Genomic DNA, 27,971 nt, shown 5'->3' with positions numbered 1-27,971 from the left:
GAATGTTTATTGATCCTCTTGGACCATATCTTTACGGATCCTATTCCAATTCAACCCAATCTCCTGGATCCTTACAGACACCTTCTGTAAGAATCCTTCCCTGGCGGTTCATATCCCGATCCTTTCCTCTCGAGACATTTTTCTTACCATTGAACTCTATGCCCGAACCATTCTCTTGGGAATGTTTACTAGTCCTCCTGGACCCTATCTTCACTGATCCCATTCCCATCCAACCCATTCTACTGAACCTATCCTTTCATACCACTTCATGGTGGAATTCTGTTCTTTTAAATCCTACCCTGGCGATTCATATCCAGTCGGATTCAATCCTTTCTGATCCTTTCCTCTCGAAACATTTTGAACTCTATCTCCGAATCATTCTCTTATGAATATTTTCCAATCCTTCTGGCTCCTATCTTTATTGATCCCATTCCCATCCAACCCATTCTACTGGATCGTATCCGTCCATACCCCTTCATCGTGGAATTCTGTTCTTTTAAATCCTACCCTGACGATTCATATCCAGTCCGATTCCATTCTTTTCTGATCCTTTCCTCTCGAGACATTTTTCTTACCATTGTGAATGTTTACTGAACCTCTTGGACCCTATCTTTATGGATGCTATTCAAATTAAACCATTTCCCTGGATCCTTCCAGACCCCCTCTTCGTGGAATTCTGTTCTTTTAAATCCTACCCTTGCGGTTCATATCCTCATCATTTCCTCTCGAGACATTTTTCTTAGCATTGAACTCTATCCCCGAATGTTTGTCAATCCTCCTGGACTCTATCTTCACGGATCCCATTCCTATTCAATCCATTCTCCTGGATCCTATCCTTTCGGACTTCTTCATCGTAGAATTCAGTTCTTTTAAATCCTACCCTGGCGTTGCATATCCAGTCGGATTCTATCTTTTCTGATCCTTTCCTCTCGGGACATTTTTCTTACCATTGAACTCTATCTCCGAACCATTCTCTTGTGAATGTTTATCAATCCTCCTGGACCCTATCTTCACGGATCCCATTCCAATTCAACCAATTCTCCTGGATCCTTCCAAACCCCTTCCTCACGGAATTCTGTTCTTTCAAACCTTCTCCTGTCGGATTCCATCTGCTCAATCATATTACCTTCGATACTCTTCCCTTCTTCCTTTCGAAACCTATCCTTTCACAATCTTTCCGTTTGGATATTGTTCTTAAGGATTCCATCGTTTCCATCATCCTATCGGATCCTGTCCTTTCGGTTCCTATGCTTTCGGATCCTATCCTTTCGGATCCTATCCTTTCGGATCCTATCCTTTCGGATCCTATCCTTTCGGATCCTATCCTTTCGGATCCTATCCTTTCGGATCCTATCCTTTCGTATCCTATCCTTTCGGATCCTATCCTTTCGGATCCTATCCTTTCGGATCCTATCCTTTCGGATCCTATCCTTTCGGATCCTATCCTTTCGGATCCTATCCTTTCGGATCCTATCCTTTCGGATCCTATCCTTTCGGATCCTATCCTTTCGGATCCTATCCTTTCGGATCCTATCCTTTCGGATCCTATCCTTTCGGATCCTATCCTTTCGGATCCTATCCTTTCGGATCCTATCCTTTCGGATACTATCCTTTCGGATCCTATCCTTTCGGATCCTATCCTTTCGAATCCTATCCTTTCGGATCCTATCCTTTCGGATCCTATCTTTTCGGATCCTATCCTTTCGGATCCTATCCTTTCGGATCCTATCCTTTCGGATCCTATCCTTTCGGATCCTATCCTTTCGGATCCTATCCTTTCGGATCCTATCCTTTCGGATCCTATCCTTTCGGATCCTATCCTTTCGGATCCTATCCTTTCGGATCCTATCCTTTAGGATTCCATCCTTTTGGATCCAAACTTTAAGGATTATATCCTTTGGGATCATCGCCAATCGAATCCAGTTCTCCAATCCTGCTGCATCTTATTATTCTGGATCCCGTCCCAATCCAAACTTATCGTCCTGAATTCTATCTCTCCAAAGCCCTTCCTTTTTGAATTCTATCCGATTGGATCTTCTTCTCTCGTATCCCATCTTCTCGGATCATATTCCCTGGGATTACATCCTCTAGGTTGGTATACTTTCGGGTCCTATACTTTGGATCCTACACTTTCAGATCCTATGCTTTTGGATCATATCCTTTAGAATTGGATTCCTTCGGATTTTATCAATTCAGATTTTATCATTCGAAACTGATACTTCCGGATTCCTTTTCAATCCAACTAATCCTCTGGATCTTATCTATCCTCCCAGAATTTAAGATTTCTTTGGATACTATTCCCTTCTATCCTGCCCTTGAGTATCCAATCAATTTTTATTTGCTAATCCTATCCTTCTTGATCTATTCTCAAGGATTTTCTCCTTTAAGATCCCATCTCTCCGAATCATATTCTCTTGGACTCTCTCGGATCCTATCCTCTCGGTTTCAACCCTTCCATCCAAAATAATCCATCTGGTTCGTTCCGGCCCTTTTTAATTTCTTCCCTCTCGGATCCTATCCGCTCGAATTTTATTTCCTAGTCTCTTTCCTCTGGGAACTTCTCCTTTTGTACGTTTTCCTTTCGAAAGTAATCGTCTCTGATGCAATCCTTTCAAATCTTTTACTTTAGCATTCTTTTATTTCCGATTCTTCTACTTTTCCCCTCGGAAACAACATTTGTGAGGTACTATGCCATGTAAAACTTCTCTCCAAAGAGGTGTCGAACTGTGGCACGCCGTTCGGACTCGGCTATAAAAAGAAGGCGCCTTCTCATTGAGCTTAAACTTGAACCAGACTGCACTGTTCCTTAGTGGAATGTTCATGGGCAAAATTTGCATTTGCATTATTTCCGATTCTACTACTTTGAGAGGCCACCGTGGCGCAGAGGAAAGCATTTCCAGCGGTGGTTATTCTCTTACTAATATGAGGGTTTTTCACCCAAGTATAACTTCTCTACTAAATGGTGTCGCTCTGCGGCACCCCGAACTCGGCTTCATGGGTTGCCTTAATAAATTAAAATCCACAATCACTTTCAATATTTACAAACTACGTTCTATTTTGGTGCAGTGCTATAACAAAGAGGAGTATTCAAAGTGCTCACACAGGTGATTCATTTTAAAATGTTTCAGCTCATTGACTTTAACCACGACATCATTAATACCGAATATTTTTAAGCCTCCCACAACGGGCAATACATTGGGTGTTCTGAATGAGAAAGAGTACAGGAATATGCCATCCTTGGCAATTTTTACTTCATTGGCCAAAAAGGCAAAGGCCAATTTGAAAGGTTGGTAAAAATCTTGGAAAGGGAATGCGCCATCGGTATCTTCGATATCAAAGCTGAAATAAGAAAAAGCCAATTAGCTATCAAGTCCAGGGCTTTGCCATACATGTTTCACTTACTCATAATGCTCTTCATGTGGAATGTTTTTTGCAGTTCTTATTACACTTTTCGTATCGAAACGCACACTCAAATGCAGCTCTTGCCTATCCATATCGAAGACATCACGTAAATGAACTATAAAACGTCCCAATTCATTTCCCAAAAGCTGTGCTGAGACAACCATAACATGACCTGGTTTAATAGCCATGGGCACATCACCACTAAAGTGCAGTCTGTCCTCCAGCATTTGGATGGGTGGCCAAGGATGGGGGAAATATTTACGATGATCCATTTGTCTTACATATTCCAGATCGCCAGAGATTTCCACGAAATTCAGCTGAGATAGACGCAAATGATATTTGCTGGAGGTCACTGGCTGACCATTGATACTGATGTGAAACTTGCCATCAGCCATGATTATGTAGATCTTGAATTCCCTGAAAAGATCTGCCGTTCCAAGGCTGGCAGATTCTGTATCGAGCCATTCGTTGTTAAGGAATTTTTTGGAAGTAATTTGATCTTGTTGTAAATTAACGACTATGAGCAGATCAATTTCAAAGTTTTCAGTTGTTGAGGTATCATCGGTGCTTAGGGATAAGGAAAATCTGAAAGAATCGGGAAAAGTAATTTTATTAAAAAATAAGTTAAAAGGCGTTAAGTTTGGCCTGGCCGAACTTTGGACACCCAACACCTCGGGTATATATGTAAACCACCTTTCGTTATTATCCGGTGAAAAATGCCTAATTTGGTCTTTTTTGGAGCCATATCCAAATATAGACCGATCTAAACCATATAAGACACGGATGTCAAAAAGCCTAACATAAGTCATTGTGTCAAATTTCAGCGAAATCGGATTATAAATACGCCTTTTATGGGGTCAAGACTTTAAATCGAAAGATGGGTCTATGTGGCAGCTATATCCAAATCTGAAGCGATCTGGGCCAAATTAAAGAGGGATGTTGAAGGGCCTAACACAACTCACTGTCCCAAATTTCGATGAAATCGGACAATAAATGCGCCTTTTGTGGGCCCAAAACTTTAAATTCAGAGATCGGTCTGTTTGGCAGTATATCCAAATCTGGACCGATCTGGGCCAAATTGCAGAAAGTTTTCGAGAGGCCTAACACAACCCACAGTCTCAAATTTTGCCGACATCGGAAAATAAATGTCTTTTATGGGCCCAAAACCTTACATCGAGAGATCGGTTTATATGGCAGCTATATCTAATTTTTGACCGATCTGGGCCAAATTGCAGAAAGATGTCAACGGGCCTAACACAACTCACTGTCCCAAATTTCGGAGACATCGGACAACAAATGCGCCTTTTGTAGGCCTAAAACTTTAAATCGAGAGATCGGTCTGAATGGCAGTATATCCAAATCTGGACAGACAAGGAGACAGACTATCGTGTGATCTCTTTAATATCCTGCGGGAGAAGATTATACGCGATGCAGATGTGAATAGATATGGCACACTAATCACAAGAGAAAACACGCTACTCGCCTATGCCGACGATATCGATATCATAGGTCGGTCACCGGCAGTAGTAACTGCAGCCTTTGAAAGAATCGAAAGAGAGTCAGTGAAAATGGGTCAGGCAGTAAATGGAGATAAGACGAAATGAATGGTTTCAACTCCCAAAAAGCCTTGCACAACCGAGCAGATAAGAAAATGGAGAAAGTTGGTAACCACAACTTTGAGATAGTCAGCAATTTTATCCACCTCGGCACCGGCGTAACCGAAACGAATGACACCAGTTTTGAGATTAAGCTAGGAATAATACTGACAAACACATGCTACTTTGGACTAAGTAAGCAGTTTAGAAACAAGGCCACCTCTGGACAGACAAAGATTACACTATACAAGACACTGATACTATCCGTGCTGTTACGTGGTTGTGAAGTATGGGTACTTGTGAAAGCAGATGAGGCAGTTCTTGGAGTATTTGAGAGAAGGATTCTTTGTAAAATATATGGACCAGTTTGCGATAATGGAGAATATAGGCGTTGTATGAACAACGAGCTGTATGACGACGATAGCATAGTTACACGCATCGAAATAAAACGGCTGCTTTGGCTAGGTCATGTTGTCAGAATGGATGAAGACGCTCCAGCAAAGAAGTCTTTTGAAGGCAAACATGGTGGTACACGCAAACCGGGAAGACCAAAAGCCCGATGGAAAGATCAAGTGGTGGTAGACACCTCGAAATTTGGTGTCAGAGATTTTAGAATGAGCGCAGAAGTTCGAGGCGCTTGGAACGCTATTCTACGTTCGGTTAGTGGAACAAATATTCTGTCATAGCCATTTAATGTAAGTAAGTATTGGGACGTCAAATAAAACATTGTGTGTTAAATTTTGTAAAGATCGGACCAAAATTGTAGCGTCTACGGCCTTCAAAATCTTTATCGGATGACAGATATATATGGGAGCTATATTTAAACCAGAACCGATTTTTGAGAAATTTTGAGCACGTATTGGGAGTTCAAATAAAACATGTCATGTATAATATTGTAAAGATCGGACCAAAATTGTGGCTAGTACAGCCAAAAAAAGCCATATCGGTCGGAAGATATATATGGAAGCTATATCTAAATCTTAGCCGATTTTTGAGATATCGTCAAATTAAACAAGTCATGCCAATTTTGTCAAGATCGGACGAAAATTGAAGTGACTAAGGCCTTCAAAGGCAATATCGGATGAAAGATATATACAGGAACTATATCTAAATCTGATCCGATTTTTTCCATAATCAATAGCGTTCCTCTTTGGACCAAAGAAGAGACTTGTTCAAAATTTCCCCACAATCGGAGAACAAATGCGAACTGCATATCACAAGAGTACATGGACAGATAGACGGATATAGCTAAATCGAATCAGGAAGTGATACTAAGATGATCGATGGGTCTACACCTCTTCTCCTTCTTAGCTTTGCAAACAAATGCACACAGTTATTATACGCTTTACCGCAGTGGTGGTGTAGAGTATAAAAAATCATAAAAAAAATCATACGCCACCAGGTCCATTATAACGATCCGAATTCGATTAACCCGAATTGAAAACGAAACTCTATATGTAGTGAATTGAAGTTGAAATGTTAAAGTTAAGCTGCCTATGTTTTTTAAACGTTTCAAAAGTTGTTTTGTAGAAATTCATTATTTTTTTCACAAATCTATGACACTTTTTTCAAACACCTTTTTTGGGAAGTCTACAAAATTTGAAAGTTAAAAACAAGTTTGTTTTGTCAGATTGGCATCATCACAATAAAAAACGGTAGGAGTTCGTTTGTAGAGAATCGGTTTCTTTTCAATAACTTTTTTATTTACTTTTTTTTAATTTTCCTTACCTAATGCCACCCTCTTGTGCCTTGGCACAAATCTCCAAACAATGGCCAAAACGTAAAGGTTCTGCAAAATTTCCTCGAAACACAGGCTTTAGCAGATTCATATTTCAATTGCTTTGTTTCTTGCTTGAGAGTGAATTATAAACTGCAAACCAATTGGTCTGTCTGTCCATCATATGGTGTTTCCCTCGCTGTGGCTTTAGAAATAACTCATCTCTGGTTTTATTTGTTTATGCTTGAGAGAATACAGTTTTGAGTTGTTTTTTTTTTTAATAAAAAAGTATCCATTAATAAATGAAGATCTTTGTGTCAATTTCGTGATTGCAACGCAGTTTTGTCTTCTTTGTAGGAAACACCAAATGCGTGACCAATGGATATTGCCAGAGGGAATGAATGCTCAACACGCTCTTGAGTAATTTTAGAAGACTTGACGATTAGTCATGGTGGTTTAATTGTAGATAGTTTACGGCGGTATCCTTAAGATATGCTTCATTTGATTCAAAAGAGTAAAAGCGTGCCAAGTTCGGCCGGGCCGAATCTTATATACCCTCCACCATGGATTGCATTTGTCGAGCTCTATATCAGGTTATTGACCGATTTAAACCATACTCAGCACAGTTGTTGGAAGTCATCACAAAACACCTCATGCAAAATTTCAGCCAAATCGGATAATAATTGCGCCCTCTAGTGGCTCAAGAAGTCAAGACCCCTGATCGGTTTATATGGCAGCTATATTAGGTTATAGGCCGATTTGAATTATTCTTAGCACAGTTGTTGGAAGTCATAACAAAATACGTCATGCAATATTTCAGCTTAATCGGATGGGAATTGCTCCCTGTAGAGGGTCAAGAAGTCAAGACCCCAGATCGGTTTATATGGCAGCTATATTAGGTTATTGACCGATTTAAACCATACTCAGTACAGTTGTTGAAAGTCATAACAAAACACCTCATGCAAAATTTCAGCCAAATCGGATAAGAATAGTGCCCTGTAAAGGCTAAAAAAGGCAAGACCCCAGATCGGTTTATATGGCAGCTATATCAGATTATGGACCGATTTAAACCATACTCAACACAGTTGGTGGAAGTCATAATAAAAAACACCTCATGCAAAATTTCAGACAAATCGGATAATACTTGGGCCCTTTAGAGGCTCAAGAAGTCAAAACCCCAGATCGGTTTACATGGCAGCTATATCAGGTTATGAACCGATTTAAATTATAAGTTGAAAGTCATTATAAAACACCTCATGCAAAATTTCAGCCAAATCCGATAATAATTGCGTCCTCTAGTGGTTCAAGAAGTCAAGACCCCAGATCGGTTTATATGGCAGCTATATTAGGTTATGGGTCGATTTGAAACATACTTAGCACAGTTGTTGGAAGTCATAATAAAACACCTCATTCAAAATTTCAGCCAAATCGGATAATAATTGCTCCCTGTAGAGGCTAAAGAAGTCAAGACCCCAGATCGGTTTATATGGCAGCTATATTAGGTTATGGGCCGATTTTAACTATTCTTAGCACAGTTGTTGAAAGTCATAACAAAACATCTCATGCGAAATTTCAGACAAATCGGATAATAATTGCGACATCTAGTGGCTCAAGAATTCAAGACCCCACATCGGTTTATATGGCAGCTATATCAGGTTATGAACCGATTTGAACCATTCTTAATACAGTTGTTGGAAGTCATAACAAAATACGTCATGCAATATTTCAGCTAAATCGGATGGGAATTGCGCCCTCTAGTGGCTCAAGAAGTCAAGATCCCAAATTGGTTTATGTGGCAGCTATATCAAAACGTGGACCGATATAGCCCATTTACAATCCCAACCGACCTACACTTATAAGAAGTATTTGTGCAAAATTTCAAGCGGCTAGCTTTACTCCTTCGAACGGACATGGCTAGATCGGCTTAAAATGTCATTATATACTTTATGGGGTCTTAGACGAATATTTCTAGGAGTTACAAACAGAATGACGAATTTAGTATACCCCCATCCTATGGTGTAGGGTATAAAAATTCTGTATAAGTGGGCAAAACATTAAAATAGTTTTCTCTTCCACTGTAGACAGGTCAGCCCGGCGTGCCTTCTTCGCACGCTTCTGGTCCGTGAACCCATCTCGCATGGGCCTGGTGCTAGTAACTCCAACATTGAGTGCATGGGGATAGCAGTCAGGTCCGGTACTGTCGAGATGGAGCTATACAACGTGTACATGCCGCCGGTTGGTTGTTGTACCTCAAGCTTACAGGCCCGATATAAGTGGGCTACTGTCTGGATATAATCGTCTGGTTCTAAGTGACTTTAATGCGCATCACATTTCATGGCATTCTCCCCTAGGTAACGACCAGCGGGGCATAGCTTTGGCAGAGCAGATTGAAGGCTCCACATTTTGCACGGTGAATGAGGATGCCCCCACTAGGATAACGTGGAGGTGTAACAGCTCGCCAGACATTTCCATTGCATCTGCTGATCTCCTGTGTGAAGTAACCTGGTAAGCCGTAATTTTTTTGGGATCAGACCACCTCTCCACAATTCTCACCATCGACCGACCGACACGACTTCATAACCTCTGCGAAATAGACGTTTTATGACGAATAGACTTTTCTCCTCTTTCCTTTTCTGTCGAAATTTTTTTTCGCTTTGCGCATTGCTACTGACTGCTGGGTTGCTCTTTATGGCATATCCTTGACTTCAGAGGCCTTTCGACCCCCTGGTCTATCAAAGGTTCCCAACTATCTTTCATTTAAGTCCCATATTACACTGATCGATCAATGGATATGGCCATTTTGGGTGGTTTTGGAGGTGGGGTGGCAACCCTGACACTTGATTTCCGATTTTTATATCGCATTCGTGTTATACTTTCACATACTTTTTATACAAGTCCCATATTATATCGGTTGGTCTATATGCCCGTTTGGGGTGGGGCGTTCCCCTTAGGTACATGACCCCAAATTTCATTTTGAGGTTTCGAATTACTTTAGAGGTACATATACCAATTTCCATAAACTATTTCTACCGTCTCTGATGTATTTCGGATATATCGGAACACCTTTGGTCCTCGGTTTAGGCAATATTAAAAGGTGTAACGTGACAAACAGGGGCAAACTTATCATATATCAATGAGTGCTGTCCGATTCAAATGTAGGCTCAATGAGAAGTTTGCCCCTGTTCCTTAATGGAATGTTTATGGGCAAATTTGCAACGTGACAAATTACATTTACCCGTACTTAGTTACTCTTCATCTTGCGCTATTTACATTTATCGTCTATTTTCGACTCATTCTATCAATCGTACATGCTTCGTGCATACTTTTTGCCAACCTTAGAATTGTTTTGCAGCTACAAACGATTGGTTTATTACTCGGCTACTTCATTCGGTCACACGAACCTGTTCTTGTGACTACTCCCCGAACACTACTACTGCTGACTTGATCAGACACATACATACACGGCATGTCTTTACTAGTATAACCATACAACTCCGCTAATGAGTTGAGCAAACAATCAATGTGGAGACCATTGGTGCGACATTGGGTGATTTTTTCATTGTTTGTTTTTTTTCCAAAACTGGGAATAATTCTCAATCAATCTGTTTTCGCAAGGGCTCTTAAGGTTGGGTCTTTGCTGCAATCAGTGTGAACTCTCTGGTTCTAGAGAAAGACGGGCCAAAGTAGATAAGTGGCAGTGTTCGCAATGGTAACATCTTGTCTTAACATAGTTTCTGTTGTTTGCCCCAGCGTTTGGTTCACATCCGCACTTAGTTTGCATCCACACCTAGTTTGAATCTGCGTCTAGCTCACACCCGCGCCTAGTTTGCATCAGCGCCTAGCTCACATCCGCGCCTAGCTTGCATCCGCGCTTAGCTCTCATCCGTCACACGTTCACATCCGCGCCTAGCTCTCATCCGCGCTTAGCTCGCATCCGCGATTCGTTCGCATCCGCGGCTCGTTCCCATCCGCGACTCGCTCGTATCCGCGACTCGTTTGCATCCGCGACTCGTTCGCATCCGCGACTCGTTCGCATCCGCGACTCGTTCGCATCCGCGACTCGTTCGCATCCGCGACTCGTTCGCATCCGCGACTCGTTCGCATCCGCGACTCGTTCGCATCCGCGACTCGTTCGCATCCGCGACTCGTTCGCATCCGCGATTCGTTCGCATCCGCGACTCGTTCGCATCCGCGACTCGTTCGCATCCGCGACTCGTTCGCATCCGCGACTCGTTCGCATCCGCGACTCGTTCGCATCCGCGACTCGTTCGCATCCGCGACTCGTTCGCATCCGCGACTCGTTCGCATCCGCGACTCGTTCGCATCCGCGACTCGTTCGCATCCGCGACTCGTTCGCATCCGCGACTCGTTCGAATCCGCGACTCGTTCGCATCCGCGACTAGCGCACATCCGCGACTCGTTCGCATTCGCGACTCGTTCGCATCCGCGACTCGTTCGAATCCTCAACTCGTTCGCATCCGTGACTCATTCGCATCCGCGACTAGCTCACATCCGCGTCAAGTTCGCATCTGCGCCTAGCTCTCATCTGCGCTTAGCTCGCATCAGCGTCTAACTCACATCCCCCATCCATTGGCATGCTTATATAGCATAGCCGGCCATAGATAGTTAGTTGTCCCATGCTCCCTCCCCTGTTAGAGATCTTTTCATCCCGTAGACATTGTAGTGGTGACACTTGGAACCCTAAATAAAAGGTTGTGTCTCTATAGTTATAGAACCCACCTGCCTTTTCTTACCACCGAATCAGAAGATGCCGTCACTGATTCGTTCGCATCCGCCCCTAGCTCGCATCCACGACTCGTTCGCATCCTTAGATAGCATAGCCGACCGTAGATAGCCTTCCACCAACTCCCAGCGAAAGTTTCCGATCAACTATAAATCGACTGCTGTTGGCAACCGCACCGACCAAAACCACCAACAAGGGGGTTTTGAACTTGCAAGGGCCCGCCGTCGAGACTACACCAGCCGAGCCCACATTAACACCCTCAAAACGCGGCCATCATCCAAGAAACGCTTCTACAACCGAACGCTGGTAAGCAAGAGGCGAAGGCAATAACCTATTCACTCTTCGCCACATTGTCATATACATCCATAACACAAGTGGATTGTAACATTGAATTAAACCAATAAAGTCATCTTTTTGTCAACCCTCGATGCGATTTGTGGTTCCTTAAGTTGACCCTGGAGACAACTGAACTGAACCCAGTCTTCGACAAAACTACGTTACAAAGGGTCCTAGAAATGTTTGGCCTGCAAATGCAAATTTTGTCCATGAACATTCCATTAAGGAACAGGGGCAAACTTCTCACATATCAATGAGTGCAGTCCGATTCAAGTTTAAGCTCAATGATAAGGGGCCTCCTTTTTATAGCCGAGTCCGAATGGCGTGCCGCAGTGCGACACCTCTTTGGAGAGAAGTTTTACATGGCATAGTACCTCACATATGTTGCCAGCATTAGGAGGGGAAAACCACCGCTGAAAATTGTTTTCTGATGGTCTCGCCAGGATTCGAACCCAGGCGTTCAGCGTCATAGGCGGACATGCTAACCTCTGCGCTACGGTGGCCTCCAGAAATGTTTGGCCTAAGAACTCTAAAACCTTTTGGGGTTGTGCTCTGTTGGAACAATACCTTCACCCCCACATGGGCTTTACCACATCCCAGATTGACCACTAGGCCACCGTAGTGCAGAAATTAGCATGTTCGCCTGGGTTCGAATCCTGGCATCAGAAAACATTTTCAGCGGTGGTTTTCGCCTCCTAATGATGGCGAAATTTGTGAGGTACTACTATGACATGCCATGAATAGAAGCCATGTAAAAATTTCTTCCCTAAGAGGTGGCGCACTACGGCATGCCGTTTGGACTCGGCTATAAAAAGGAGGATCTTATTGTGACTCCCTATATATGATTAAACTGCAATAATAAGTGCTTGCTTTTGAACATGCCAAAATATTTGGCATTTCTGCATTTGGAACAACACAAATCCTATGTGCCCACCTTCATCACTCATCATAGATTGACTAATGAGATTTATTTGGAAGAGGAGGTCTAGGCGAGTTTGTATTTTCCTGACTCTGCTTAAATGGCATGGCAAACAAAAACAAATTGCAGTATTACAGCTAAGAAGGACATATTAATGCCGAATCATCATGAGCCATCATTCATGCTATGTTGCCAAACAAATGATGGCTAAAGGCAGTGCGGGGGCCGAGTGATAAGATGGCTTATTCACAGTGATGGGCAACATGGACATAGTAATGATGAGTAGCATTGGAAGTGGCCGTCCTGAGACCATGTGTTTTATGTTCTGTTGCTCTGCTGCTTTTCATCAAGTCTGCAAAATGTTAATGCTGGTCATAGCCATCCAATTGAAAGACATTTGTTGGAACACTTCTTAAAGTTGTGCATAACAAGGAAACTACTTTGGCAACTAAATTCCTGTGAAGCTTCACCAGGGCTGGCCACCCATTTGCCATTTTCAAATATTGAGAAATCTCAAGTCATTTGTTTTGTGGTATTATCGCCTCTTAGCTGTGTTGCCATTTCAACAGCGGATGAAAATTCATCGCCTTAATGCTTGGGCACTTGTGTATTTTTGGCATTAATCTGCCTTTGTAAGCATTGGTGGGGGCCCTAGTATCTCTCCTCCTCTTCTACCAGGACCCAAGGAAAGCAGGGGTGATGTTGTTAATTATTGTTATCCTTGAGCAGATGGACATAACAGCATTATCAGTTATAATAATTCTCAACAAGGGCAAGGCTTTGAAATATGATTGTAGGTGGTAAGGAACGGAGTGAGGATGGGGTAGGCCAGAAACTCCTATACTTTCATTGATAGATGAACAATTAGTGAAAGTCATAGAGATAAGGTCTATATTGGTTATTATATGAGGTATGGTTTTCGAAATTGTGAATTTTTTATACAAAGTTGGGGATTTTCTCCGTGCTGCTTAAAAAATCCCTTATTGTTTTCCATACCACAACCCTTAGTTGGTTTATGTCTCATATTGTGTCCCCACCTAAGTGCTGGTGTCTGTTTGACGCGAAAGCCGGGCAATGACATTGGAAATGCTCCAACGTCTCATCATCTTCTCCACATGCCCTACCCACGCTATCACTTGCCGTACCGATTTTGCATATGTGAGCTCGTGGTCCTATGTGTCCCGTTGTGATGCCGAAAGCTACACTGACGTGCTTCTTATTTCCCTTCGTTTTCTCACGATCTGGATATCCTCATAGGATTATCGCCGTCCTACAGACCGCTTCGCTATATGCGCATTCGTCGCCCACGCCCTTAATTTGGACTGCCTCGACCCGAAAGGCTTCGGATTGAAAAAAATAAAATTTTGCCCATGAACACTCCACTAAGGAACGTGGGCAAACTTCTCACATGTCAATGAGTGCAGTCCGATTCAAGTTTAAGCTCAAGTATGAGGGGCCTCCTTTTTATAGCCGAGTCCGAACGGCATGCCGCAGTGCAACACCTCTTTGAAGAGAAATTTTACATGGCAAATGTTGCCAACATTAGGAGGGGAAAACCACCGCTGAAAATTTTTTCTGATGGTCTCGCCAGGATTCGAAACCAGGCGTTCAGCGTCATAGGCGGACATGCTAACCTCTGAACTACGATGGCCTCCAAGGTTTCGGTTTAACCATGTTTAATAACGGCAATTCTCCGGCCTTCACTGCCAAATCGTCTGCTTTCTCCTTCTCAGTTACTCTGCTATGGACCGGCAACCAAACGATGCAGATCGTGCCATCCCCAGACAAGGCGCTGATCTCCTTCTTACATTCCAAGACTGTTCTGGTTGTTATAGCCTTTTGGCCTATTTACTGTCTGTAAAGATGTTCATAATCGACGTCCTGGAGTTAACACCAAACCACGTCACGCATTTCGTGATCGCCCGGATCTTCGCCCGCAGGACCGTATTATGGTCAGGCAATCTAAAACAGATCTCAGTCCCTGGGTTCTCAATGTAGAAGACCAGGCCCACTCTGTCCTCTAGCTTTGATCCATCAGTGTAACATGATTTTCCAGATGGCAAAACTAGGGTTCCATCAATCCAAGACTGTGCCGCTGGCAGCAGTGCCTCGCATTTGGCCTCAAGTTTCGTCTCAGGTATCCGATCGGAAACCTCATCCATTCCTTTCAGGTTTCCTATCAACGCATCGATTATACTGCGATGGTGTGAGCAGGTCCCATCCTTAATCCATTCTCCCATTGTCTTAAGTCTAATAGCTACAGAGGCTGTCTTGCACTTAATCTGTATATCCATGGGTCGGATATCTAGAATAGACTCCAGTGTCCTAGTGGACGTGGTCCTCAACGCTTCGTCTATGCCAAGACAACATGTTCTCTGAACCTGTTGTATTATTTTTACGTTCCACCAAACTACTGAGGCATAACTAAGTATCGGTCTAATTACGCTCCTGTAGAACCAGTGGACTATGCTTGGATCCAGGCTCCATTTCGAGCCTACGGTCCGTCGTCATAGTTCCAAACATCTGTGAGCCTTCTCGGTACGCTTCTGAATGTTGCAATTCCAATTTAGTTTCCTGCCTTAGTTCACACCTAAGTATTTGACCTTGTCAGATATTGCAATCCTTGTATTGAGGAAACGTGGTGCTTCAAATTAGCCCACCTTCGTCTTCCTCGTGAACAGGCATATTTCAGTCTTCTCTGGGTTAATATTGAGACCTCTAAGCTCCCCTGTAGCGTGCCTTGTGCCACTTTCTCCCTTATATTTATGTCATGGGACACACTATTTATCCACTTGTTCCTTAGCATATTGTTTATCCAGTCTCTAAGGACCGGGTCCAACCGATACTGGTCTAAGAATTGGATCATTGTTTCGGTCCGCCCATTGTTAAAAGCCTCTCTATATGTCAATGCATACCGCCAGTCTGTACGTCTTGGCATCGAAGGATTCTTCTACTTTATACACAAACTCGTGCAGGGCAGCCCTCACCGACCTACCCTTGGCATAGGCATGTTGTTTGTATTTGAGCAGTTCGCTGGATGTCCCACTCTTTATCATGGTGTCCACGATGCGTTCCCTAGTTTTGAGTAGAAAGGATGTAAGGCTTATGGGTCTATAGGCCTTTGGTGTCTCATAACTTGCCTTGCCGGACTTGGGTATAAATACCACCCATGCTTCCTGCTAGGCTTTCGGGGTATATGCAAGTCCCAGGCACGCTGTGAAAATATTGGCCAGGTGGGGTGCCAGATAGTCTGCCTCCTTCTGTAGTTAAGCCGGAAATATTCCATCAGGGTGACTTAAATGGTTTGAAGCTCCTCAAGACTTAATTAACCATAAATTCTATTATGATAAGACTTCGATTAACATCATTATTCCAAGATTTCGGCGTCTTCGTGAGTCCCATCGTATACTGTGGAAAATTGGGTTTCATCAAAAGCATCAACAATGTCTCTGCTCTCACTCCCATGTCGTCCACTAATGTTTCAGATTGGACATGGGGTTTTGAGAGAAACTTTTTTATATTGGAGGCGTCATTAACGCTATCCACCGGTTCGCAGAAAAACTTGTCTCCTTCCAGGAGGCCCAACCACTTGCGAATGTTCACATCTGCTAAATCAGACAGATTCTTAAAGAAATGAGAACCTAAAGTGGAACTCCTTCTGGCTGCTAGAGCGGCACACAGACACAGAAGGTGTTCCATAGTCTCTTCTTCTTCGATGTGCTCATAGCTTCAGCAAAAGTTGTTGCTGGCAACCTTCACTCTGTCAGCATGTTTTCCGATTAGACAGTGGCCTGTCATGACGGACACAACGACTGAGACGTCTGTTTTAGTCAAAGACAGCTAAGCGGTAGACCTCTAGATTAGGCCACATTGTTTTGCACTGCAGTGGTCGGGTAACCTTTTCGTTATTACCATTTCTAGATCTTAAGAGTACACTCCAAAGCCCACCTGGTCGTTTAGTTTGGAACCATCCGTATAGAAGTCTTTGTATCTTCTGTTACCAGGGATATCTTAGTTCCAATCGATTCTATCAGGACCTTACTTACTTTTTACTTTTTATCAAAAAGCGGCTCAGTTAGGGTGTAATCCAAACGGCCTGGAACTTCGGACAATGTATCAAGGACAACACATGACCAACGAGAAAGCTTCCTTAACCTTACGGCAGTGGTCGCAGCAATTTATCTAGCCACAATGTCCAGAGGCATAAAACGTAGGGTTAAATTCAGAGCATCAGATGGTGTCGTCCTCAGCGCGGCTGTGATGCACAAGCAAGCCATCCTTTGGATCCGGCTGAGTAGTGAGCAGTAGGTGGATTTTTGAAGCGCCGTCCACCAGACCACAACACCATTGTTCAAAATACATTTATTTTGAACATGAGAGATAACGCATTAGCATTTCATAGCCCACGCGTTGTTATCTTATAGAGTCTGTGTGCGGTTTAGGGTCTATTTGTACGATCGCCTATCTCATAAAACCAATACGCACAGCCGTATAAACCCTGCATGTGTACTTTTAAAAAGGGAATAGATAATGAGTCTAAGAAATGCATGTGTGTGTTTACTTAGGATCGTAAAATATCAGATAAGGAGAAACGGAGATATCACTGCGTTGGTATCTCGTTCTAGTTTAGTTTTAAGATTTTCATTTATTGTAGTGATAGGAAATTTGAAAATAAATGGTCAGTATGAATCTAGCATCAGAGAAGTGCGTTTTAGATTCAGCTCAACATTTGGTCCTTCGTAAAATTGAGTTATCCCCCACCCGAGGTAAGAAGCTCAATGGAACTAGGCCTATAAAGCAATTTAATAAAAATTGTTTAACACCCACTGAAAAATTAAATTCTGTGAAGAAGCGTCCTCGTGGCTTTAAACAACGAGAAGAAAAATAATAATAGAAATCACAATCCACTAAAAAGTGGAAATACAGTGAAGAAGCGTTCTCGTGGCTTTAGACAACGAGAAGAAAAAAAAAAAAACACATAATAAAAATATCAGAAAAATAAACAAACAAAACTACAAATAAAGTAAAATGGTTCGTCAGCAGTTATACAAGCGTCAAAATGAGATTGGTGAATATATCATCAATTTGAAGCAAAGCTGCCTTAAGGAAACCGCAAGAAGTGTGGCTAAGGAAACCTGCAAAGCCCAGTTGGGGCAAGTTTGGCAGGAATTCAAAAATAACCACACGAAGTTAACCGAATTGGGTATCACCGAGGAACCGTACTTTAAAAACAAGTATTATGAGAAGGTGAACTCATTGGTGGAGGAAATCTGTGCAGCCCTAGAGACGAACGAGGATGCAGCCAGCCAATTGGAAACTGGAAAAACTGAATCGTCGGGGTTGAAATTACAACAAATCCAACCGCAGGAAAATGGGGAGTCCAACAATGAGAAGGAAAGAATAGCGGGAAAAAGGAAGGAAAGAATAAGAAAACTTATTCGAAAGTTAGTAGGAGAACTACTAGAGTTGGAACAACTCAATATTAAAGTCTTGCTGGAAGAAGCAAAAAGATCATGGGAAACACAGATGAATCAAATTAATGATCTATTATGGGAACTCACTATCAACCATGAGGGGTCTTACGAAGACATCACTAAAGAAGTTGATGAAGTAGAAAACCTCTACAAAAGAAGTAAAACAACGCTGATCTTAAGATTGGACAAATGTAAGGAGGAGAGATGTCCTATAAAACTAGCGGAGATAAAAATACCGGACTTCTACGGTAACGTGGAAGAATGGCCATCTTTCCATGATTTATACAAGAAGCTCGTACATGATGCCGAGAGCTTATCGGACGTTGAGAAAATGTTTTATCTGAAAGCTCATATTAAAGGAGAAGCGTCAAAAGTAATTAAACATTTACCGGCAGATGGAAGCAATTACCAGCCAGCGTGGGAGATACTAAATCAACGCTTTGGAAATAAAAGAATTTTGTTTCAAACGATACTAGACCGATTGTTAGATCAACCCCATGTGTGTAGTGAGAACGCTAAACAAGTAAAAGGATTACTTGATACAACAATTGAATGCGTCCAAGGGTTAAAAGCAATGAAATGCAACATCGAGGATGCTGTAATGGCGCGTGTAATCATCCGTAAGCTAGACAAAGAAGGTTTATTATTATACGAGCAGCATACAAAGAAATCGAAAGAAATTCAGGAGCTTAAAGATGTTTTGGAGTTCTTGGAGGAACGATATCAAAATTTGGAGGCAGCAGGTACAAAGAAGTACAGCAGCAATTACAATCATCGGCAACAGCAGCCTATGAAAAGTACGACACTCTATACGGATAAAAGTGCGTGTCTATACTGTAGAAAACAAGGACACTTAACGGAAGAATGTCGAAGTCTGTTGAGATTGCCAGTGGCGGAACGAGTATCATGGGTTAAAACAAAAAATATATGCCATAGATGCTTGAACCACAATCAGAATGCAAGATGCGATAGTACCATCAAATGTGGAACCTGTGGGTTTAAACATCATTCGGTACTCCATCTAACTAAGACATCCACTACATGTGTTGCTAACGGGACAAGGAGTGTCCTACTGGCAACGGCTCAGGTGCAGGTCAAGAATATACATGGAGAGATGGTTACCTTGAAAGCTTTGGTGGACCAAGGATCACAGTCAACGTTTTTAAGGGAAGAAGCAGCACAGATACTTCAAATCCCTCGAGAAAAGGCCAATATGGAATTGCATGGACTAGGTGACAATTTGGTGGGAGTTGCAAAATCAAAAGTAAAAGTTAGGATCCATCCGAGATTTCCCAGCAACTATTCACTCGATGTCGAAGCTCTTATTTTACCAGCGTTAGCTTCCGTTCATTTGGATTCTTCGTTAGTACACAACCAGGGTGTATGGAAAAACTTTCAATTGGCTGATCCAAACTACTACAAGAACGAGAGGATAGATATGGTGCTTGGCGGAGATGTGTATGTGGACATACTAAAGAACGGAATACATAAGAAGCATGGAATGTTGGGGCAACATACCAAGCTGGGATTAATGTTGTCCGGCCCATTAACGATTCGAGTCCCAGTAGCGAAAAAAGGTGTCAATGTCACTACAGAGATTGAAAGATTTTGGGAAACTGAAGAGTTGGATATGGACATGGTTACAAACGATGACGAAAAATGTTTGGATAATTATGCTGCTACAACGAAAAGAAATGAAGAAGGGCGGTTTATAGTTCAAATCCCCTTCAAAGAAGATAAAGAGCTGGGAACATCGTATAAACAGGCAGCAGCCAGACTCATTAGCCTGGAGAAAAAGCTCATCAAGGATAATGCTATGAAGCATGAATACTCAAGAATTATGGAGGAATATATTGCACTGGGGCACATGAAGCCAGTGAAACAGATTCATAGCGGTAAATATTATTTACCACATCAAGCGGTTGTTCGAGAGGACAGTCTGACTACGAAAGTCAGAGTGGTTTTCGACGGTTCCGCGAGTACAAATAATGGAAGAAGTCTGAACGACATAATGCATGTCGGGCCACGGTTGCAGAGAGACGTCTTCGACATACTACTCAACTTTCGTTTAAAAAGGTTCGTGATTTCTTCAGATGTTGAAAAAATGTACCGCCAAATAATGGTGGATGAGGAGAGCCAGCGGTATCAACATGTTCTGTGGCGGAAAGATAGGAATGAGGAAATCAAAGAATATCAGCTGACAACAGTGACATTCGGAACAGCAAGTGCCCCGTTCTTGGCCGTAAGAACCTTAATGCAGATTGCGAAAGAATGCGCGGATACGAAGGTGAAGCAAATAATTGAAGAAGATTTTTATATGGATGATCTTCTTACGGGGGCAGACACAATAGAAGAGTGTCTCCAGCTTCGATTCAAAATATCAAGGCACTTAGAGGGTTATAGATTCCATCTCAGAAAATGGTGTTCAAACAATGAACACATTGTGAAATCATCGAAAGAAGACGAGGAGTCTGAATTAAACAATTGCCAAACCTTTGGCGATGAAGAGTACGTCTGCGATGGAGGGTGGCCCTGGATAGATGCTAACGATCAATCTTGTGAGACATCTCCTCTAAAACCTCGCATCAAACCAAGCTGCAAGTTTGATGACTTTGCTGCGGATTCATTTTGGAAGAAATTGGCGCTAGTAAACAGCTGGATGTTTAAAGTTTTCAACCAGACAACGGGACATATTCAATGCTCGAGCCGCTCACAACGAATAATAGAGTTACCCCTGCAAGGCGTCTTGGAAGTGGAACCTGGCTGCACCGTTAGAACCCTAGGAACAACAATCACTGCGCTGTTAAGCCTCCAGTCTAGTCGAGATGTAGAAGATAGAGTGAATTTCACAGCAGACTTAGCTCAGATTGAAGAATTTAACATGCTTCCTTTGGGACCAATGATTATCAATCACACCCGCCAAGTTGATGAAGTGATGACGAAGCTTAGAGATGTCCAGAAAACAAATGTCGATCTAAGGGGCTTGCAGTTTCATCATATGAGTGGTCATGCTGCTCTTATTTTAGTTATTCTCATAATAATAATATTAGCGATATGTTTTATTAAGAAGTTTATTCAAAGGCAAAATGTATCAGCTTTAAATTTTTAGATCTTTAGAACTTGTGTAAAATAATATATCTAATGTTACAGTCCACTATTACAAATTATCGAACGACAAATCAAAGATATAATTAGACAAAAATACAGTCAGTCCACTATGTAGACTTACGCGCCCGGCAGAATGTTCAAAATACATTTATTTTGAACATGAGAGATAACGCATTAGCATTTCATAGCCCACGCGTTGTTATCTTATAGAGTCTGTGTGCGGTTTAGGGTCTATTTGTACGATCGCCTATCTCATAAAACCAATACGCACAGCCGTATAAACCCTGCATGTGTACTTTTAAAAAGGGAATAGATAATGAGTCTAAGAAATGCATGTGTGTGTTTACTTAGGATCGTAAAATATCAGATAAGGAGAAACGGAGATATCACTGCGTTGGTATCTCGTTCTAGTTTAGTTTTAAGATTTTCATTTATTGTAGTGATAGGAAATTTGAAAATAAATGGTCAGTATAAATCTAGCATCAGAGAAGTGCGTTTTAGATTCAGCTCAACAACCATATAGCATTATAGGTCTGACAACTGCAGTATATACCCAATGTATGACACGCGGTCTAAACCTCCAACTTTTGGCAATGGCTCTCTTGCAGGTGTATAGGGCAGGAGTTGCCTTTCTTGCCCTTTCGGTGCTACTTACAAAATCCCTAATTGTTTTCCATGCCACGCCCCTAAGTTGGTTTATGTCTGGTATTGCGTCCCAACCTAAGTACCGTTCTCTTTTAGCCGCGAAAGCCGGGCAATGACATAGGAAATTCTCCAACATCTTACATCTTCCCCACATGCCCTACACATGCTATCACGAAAGGCAGATGGAGTGATACCAGGTATGCTCCACCGTTCCCCTGTCGCACCACTATTGTATCCCACGTTGACAACTTTGGGGAAAATATATAATCCGATATGGCTGAAACTTTGTACAACGTGCAATCTTAGGCATCTGTCTTGGCTATTTGCAATTTCTTACCATTTGAAAGCAGCAAAATATGTTAGCTGTTTTAGCAAAAAATTACTGTCGTCCCATTTGCAGTTGACTTTTTGCTGTCACAGCAAACATTTTAGCTGTTTTTACTTACAAATTTCTCTAAGTGATGTTAATTTTATGATATGAGATGCATGCAATTCGATCTAGCTCAAAGGCACATATTTTTAACCATAATTCGCGAGTTTATCGTGAGTCGTGATTTTTATCGTGAGTCTTGGATAGTCAAAGCTTTGTCTCCTTGGTGTAAGTCCAAAAGAGTGCGAGTGAGCAATGGTTCACATGCTCATCTTTACTCGAATCATCTTTACATACCCTGTAGGAAATGTCAATAGAAAATCTCTACTGACTTACTATTGACTTTGTCAATAGTAAGTCAAGAAAACAATTCAGAAAACGAGTCAATAAAACCAATGTAGACAAGGTTGTAGACAATTTGGTGACAATGTCACATATATAGTAGACAAAAGTGTTGACTTGGGGACACTTAAACCCAGACTTCCTACAGGGTGGTATTTAATAGTGAGAGAGTTTAACAACAGTTTTGCTAGGCGAGTGGTTGCTAGTGTTGTTTGTATTCCTCTTTTTGCACGTTGCAATACAAACATTGGTTTGCGTTTTATTAATCTCTTTTCTACACTCGGAGAAATTTGTTAGTAAAAACCGCAAACATTTTTGGAATAATATAGGTGTTTTATTCTCATTAAGCGGATTTCTCGCTAAGTTTGTATGGAGAAATACGCTATCCCCTATAAACTAAGCGGCTTATCTTATCGCCACTTACTATCGTCGTTTATTGAAACATGTGGTGTCATCTTTCAATTCGAGTGACAGAACTAAAAGAGAAAAAACGCAGCATATTTATTCAATGATTGAACGTTCTGAAATGCCGAAATACTTCAATTCAATTCAAGATAAAAAATGCAATTTACAGTCAACAGACATCAGCAAACTTATCTCTTTGGGTGTATTATTATCGAAAATGCTCACTGAATTGTTTTTCTATTTTTATATGACTCAGTATTTATAAAACTTTTTTACAGCCAATTGTCGCCAAGAAAAACGTGCTAAATTCGTTTGAGCCGAATCTCATATACCCTTCACCATGTTTCTTTTTATAGCCAAGAATCAAAAAAAGGTTGAAACCAGTAAGGAAAGGAAAAAGTCGGGCGGAGCCGATTCTATAATACCTTACACCACCGAGTCAACATACATGCTACTTTCAATATATGAAACCTATTGAAAACTAAATAGAAGCTTGTAAGATTTTTTTTCGCTAGGACTTAAATGGTCGCTACTACAGACTTTATGGGCCATATTGGATGAAAGATATATCGGATATATATCTAAATCTAGACCAACATGAATGAAATTTAGCACACGTGCAAGAACATTAAACACCTCACGCTAAATTTTATAAAGTTCGAACTAGAATTATGGCGACTATAGCCCTAACAGGCCATATGGGATGAAAGATATGTATGGAGCATAAGGACTTTTGAAAATAATAATAAATAATTTTTTTCATAAGTCATGAAAACAATTCAGAAAACGAGTCAATAAAACCAATGTAGACAAGATTGTAGACAATTTGGTGACAATGTCACATATATAGTAGACAAAAGTGTTGACTTGGGGACACTTAAACCCAGACTTCCTACAGGGTGGTATTTACAATAATAGTGAGGAGTTTAACAACAGTTATGCTACGCGAGTGGTTGCTAGTGTTGTTTGTATTCCTCTTTTTGCACGTTGCAATACAAACAGTTTGCGTTTTATTAATCTCTTTTCTACACTCGGAGAAATTTGTTAGTAAAAACCCCAAACATTTTTGGAATAATATGGGTGTTTTATTTACCCATTGAGCGGATTTCTCGCTTAGTTTGTATGGAGAAATACTTTATCCCCGATAAGCTAAGCGGCTTATCTTATCGCCACTTACTATCGTCGTTTATTGAAACATGTGGTGTCATCTTTCAATTCGAGTGACAGAACTAAAAGAGGAAAAACGCAACATATTTATTCAATGATTGAACGTTCTGAAATGCCGAAATACTTCAATTCAATTCAAGATAAAAAATGCAATTTAAAATCAGTAGACATTAGCAAACTTATCTCTTTGGGTGTATAATTATTGAAAATGCTCACTGAATTGCTTTTCTATTTTTATATGACTCAGTATTTATAAAACTTTTTTACAGCCAATCGTCGCCAAGTAAAACGTGCTAAATTCGTTTGAGCCGAATCTCACATACCCTTCACCATATTTCTTTTTGTAGCCAAGAACCAAAAAAAGTATAAAACCAGTAAGGAAAGGAAAAAGTCGGGCGGAGCCGATTCTATAATACCTTACACCACCGAGTCAACATACATACTACTTTCAATATATGAAACCTATTGAAAAACTGCATAGAACCTTGTCCCGTGCATCAAGAATAAATGGATGGCAGATCAAACGTCATGACTGAATTACTATGCCCATTTCCTATGGTGCAGGGTAAACAAAAATAAGTAAAAACGTGTTAAGTTCGGCCGTGGCGAACTTTGGATACCCACCACCGAGGATCACTGTTATGTCCATAGTTATATCTAAATAGGGGCTGCTGTCGATCATATTTTATTCAGGACCCGAAAACTCACATACAAGTAACAGTTTCAGCGAAATCAGGCAAGAAATCTGCTTTTTATGGGATTAAGAATCTAAACTAGAAGATCGGTCTATATGACAGTTATACCTGAATAGTCTGATCTGATTCATACCTAGGTCGGATGTCGGGAGTCCTAAAACAACTCACTTTTTCAAATTTCGGGGAAATCGGGTAATAAATGCAGCTATTATGGGTTCCAGGCCCTTTATCGGCATATTGGTCTATACAACAGCTATATTTCAATATTGTCGGATCTGAACTATATTTCGGTTGGATGTCGGGAGGCCTAAAAGGACGCACTTTTTCAAATTTCAGCGAAATCGGATAAAAAAAGATTTTATGGGCTTCAGACCCTTTATCGGCAGATCGGTCTATATGGCAGCTATATCCAAATATGGTCCGATCTGAAGCATATATGGGTCGGATATTGTGGGTCTTGAAACAATATACTGTCTCAAATTTCAGCGAAATCCGGTGGTAGATGAAGCTTTTATGGGGTTCAGACCCTAAATCGGCAGATCGGTCTATACAGCAGCTATATCCAAATATGGTCCGATTTGGCCCGTTCAAGAAATTAACCAGCGTGCGTCAAAAAAAACGTATCTGTGCCAAATTTCAACTCAATATCTTAATTTTTAAAGCCTGTAGAGTGATTACAACAGACGGACGGACAGCCGGACGGGCGGACGGACAGATGGACGGACAGACAGACGGACAGACACACGGACATGGTTAAATCGTCTTAGAATTTTACGACGATCCGAAATATATATACTTTGTAGGGTCGGCAAATTTATGTTTCGATGTGTTGCAAACGGAATGACTAAATGAATATACCCCTATCCTATGGTGGTGAGTATAAAAATGTTTTTGTGATTTGCTCATTCCACTTGGCTACATAGAGATTTAGTGTCAAGTAGAATGTGTGCGGTTGCTTTTCGCGGAAAATTAGCTGAAAATTTGCGATTTGGTCATATTTTGGAAATTTCCGGTAAAGCGAAGAATAATGCAGAGAGGTACTTAAAAATTAAATGCCAAGCATAGATATAAAACAAAAATGATGGATTTAATTTTTTTTAAATAATTTAAATTATTTTTTTGAATTTAAATTATGATTTTTGTTTTCTTCTTTTCAGTTTTCGCATATCCCTGAAATCTTCAAAGCATGATCAGTATGTGGGCCTTCAAATTGTTGTGATTTTTCACGATGATAAATTTTTTCTAAAGAACTGCTTGAACGGTGAATGGAGTGATGAAGTGCCACGAAACTTTGACACCTCTGTCTTCAAAAGCGATTTTAAAATCTATATCGCCATGGGCGAAGAGAATTTCCATATCAACATAAATAAGAGCCATTTGGAATATTACAAATACCGCAAGCATCCATCATTGATGACTATTGTGGAAATCGATGGTGATTTGGATTATATTCGCCAGTTGGACCATAGGAAATATTTTCCTTACTTATGGCCACCCAGTCAGGCGGTGGAGAGGCAGCGTTTGCAATTTAGTGCTGAGATACCAATGTCCTTTAGGGCTGGCCATGTCATTAAGGTCGCCATGACACTGCATGGCAATGCAAATGGTACTTTTGTTACCCGTTTGAGGAATATAAGGGACATGGAAAGGGAAGAATTTCATATGAGCGTTCGCTTTGGTTACAATGCCTTAGTGAGGAATGCCAAAAATAGACTAAAGGAGGATCACTATATGTAAGTTATTGGTGTCCTTTCCCCCCCTTTATTGTTACTTATCAATGAATTATATTTACTTTAGATTTGGCGAGGAAGAAAGAAGTGGCAGCTTTCCATTTACTGATTTCTCCCAAGCCTTTGTACTTGCCTTTGCTTTTACCGATAAGGAATTGAAGGTAGCCAAAGATGGGAAACTTCTTTTTGCATTCCATTGGCGAACTTTTGATGTATTGCCCTTGATTGCTGGCTTAAAACTGGATGCTAGCGATGACGTCAAAATTGTGGTCAGTCAACTTGAGCATATTCAAATGGAGGATGATTTGTGCCGTGCATTTGAACATTTTTCTGTATTGTAACACACATACGAGTCTTATTGAAACACTGATTATAAACACTTGTTATAATAAATATGATATTCTTAAGACCATTTAAGTGGCCTTCGACTTGACTGACCGATTAACCGATGTTACGACTTCCAACGATCGTGCCATCAAAGGGTCTAAATCCTTGTACAAATCGGTCTCCCGGTGTAATGTCTTGGGCCCCTAGAAGTCTCAAATTTTTGTCCGATTTGACTCAAAAGTTGCATAGAGTGTTTTGTCATGGCTTCCAACATCCGTGCTAAGTGTGCTACTGGTATGTAAATAACGTTTGTGCCTCCTCACAGAAGGATTTTCATATACGATAAGGGGAAATGCTTGGAGAGCGTACTGAGAAGTCTCACAAACTTTGATTTTAATGTATGGGTTGCCCAAAAAGTAATTGCGGATTTTTTAAAAGAAAGTAAATGCATTTTTAATAAAACTTAGAATGAACTTTAATCAAATATACTTTTTTTTATAATTTTTTTCTAAAGCAAGCTAAAATTAACAGCTGATAACTGTCAGAAGAAAGAATGCAATTACAGAGTCATAAGCTGTGAAAAAATTTGTCAACGCCGACTATATGAAAAATCCGCAATTACTTTTTGGGCAACTCAATACATTCTTTAATTGCAAGGATCTCCGCTTGATACACACTGCAGTGTCGCGTAACCTTCTCGACATGACCGGTTTTAGTTCTTTAGAGTATAGCTTGGAACCACCCGTAAAGAAGTCTATGTAACTCCTATTACCTAGAAAATTGTAGTCCCAATTGGTTCTATCAGTAATATGAGTACTGTACCTTTTATCAAAAAGCGGCTCAGGCGATGCGTAATCCACACCGCCTGGAACATCGGACATTTTATCCGCAGCCGTCACATGACCAAAGAGAAAGCTCGCCTAGGCTCACAGCAGTGGTCGCAGCAATTTGTCTAGTGACAATGTCCAGAGGTATGAGGCATGAGCATTAAATTC

The 27,971-nt window shown here is 41.2% G+C and overlaps 3 protein-coding genes across 3 annotated transcripts in view; 2 read left to right on the top strand and 1 right to left on the bottom strand.

Annotated features, from left to right (window-relative positions):
- LOC106084710 (aquaporin) overlaps positions 1-27,971 on the top strand; it is a 225,974-nt gene that overhangs the window by 58,547 nt on the left and 139,456 nt on the right. The window lies entirely within an intron of this gene.
- Positions 3,052-6,879, bottom strand: LOC106084703 (uncharacterized). Its single transcript, XM_013248580.2, has 3 exons — positions 6,726-6,879; positions 3,403-3,987; positions 3,052-3,339 (listed from the first exon to the last, which is right to left on the bottom strand). Exons 1-3 carry the CDS (start codon positions 6,824-6,826, stop codon positions 3,069-3,071), a joined length of 957 nt encoding a protein of 318 aa, XP_013104034.2. The 5' UTR covers positions 6,827-6,879; the 3' UTR covers positions 3,052-3,068.
- Positions 25,840-27,066, top strand: LOC106084696 (uncharacterized). Its single transcript, XM_013248571.2, has 3 exons — positions 25,840-25,956; positions 26,077-26,652; positions 26,717-27,066. The coding sequence occupies exons 1-3, from the start codon at positions 25,862-25,864 to the stop codon at positions 26,988-26,990; spliced, it is 945 nt and encodes a 314-aa protein (XP_013104025.2). The 5' UTR covers positions 25,840-25,861; the 3' UTR covers positions 26,991-27,066.

Source organism: Stomoxys calcitrans, chromosome 2 (assembly GCF_963082655.1).
Source record: "Stomoxys calcitrans chromosome 2, idStoCalc2.1, whole genome shotgun sequence".
Classification (NCBI taxonomy): Eukaryota; Metazoa; Arthropoda; class Insecta; order Diptera; family Muscidae; genus Stomoxys; species Stomoxys calcitrans.
Note: the sequence above shows the minus strand (reverse complement) of the source record. Positions and strands in the feature narration are given on the sequence as shown.

Excerpts from the sequence above, each read along its gene's own strand:
- LOC106084703 (XM_013248580.2), bottom strand. The coding sequence starts at position 6,826 with ATGAATCTGCTAAAGCCTGTGTTTCGAGGAAATTTTGCAGAACCTTTA. Across the intron at positions 3,988-6,725 it reads GCACAAGAGGGTGGCATTAG|ATTTTCCTTATCCCTAAGCA; the intron begins GTAAGGAAAATT and ends CGATTCTTTCAG. Across the intron at positions 3,340-3,402 it reads CCACATGAAGAGCATTATGA|CTTTGATATCGAAGATACCG; the intron begins GTAAGTGAAACA and ends TTCTTATTTCAG.
- LOC106084696 (XM_013248571.2), top strand. The coding sequence starts at position 25,862 with ATGTGTGCGGTTGCTTTTCGCGGAAAATTAGCTGAAAATTTGCGATTT. Across the intron at positions 25,957-26,076 it reads GCGAAGAATAATGCAGAGAG|TTTTCGCATATCCCTGAAAT; the intron begins GTACTTAAAAAT and ends TCTTCTTTTCAG. Across the intron at positions 26,653-26,716 it reads CTAAAGGAGGATCACTATAT|ATTTGGCGAGGAAGAAAGAA; the intron begins GTAAGTTATTGG and ends TATTTACTTTAG.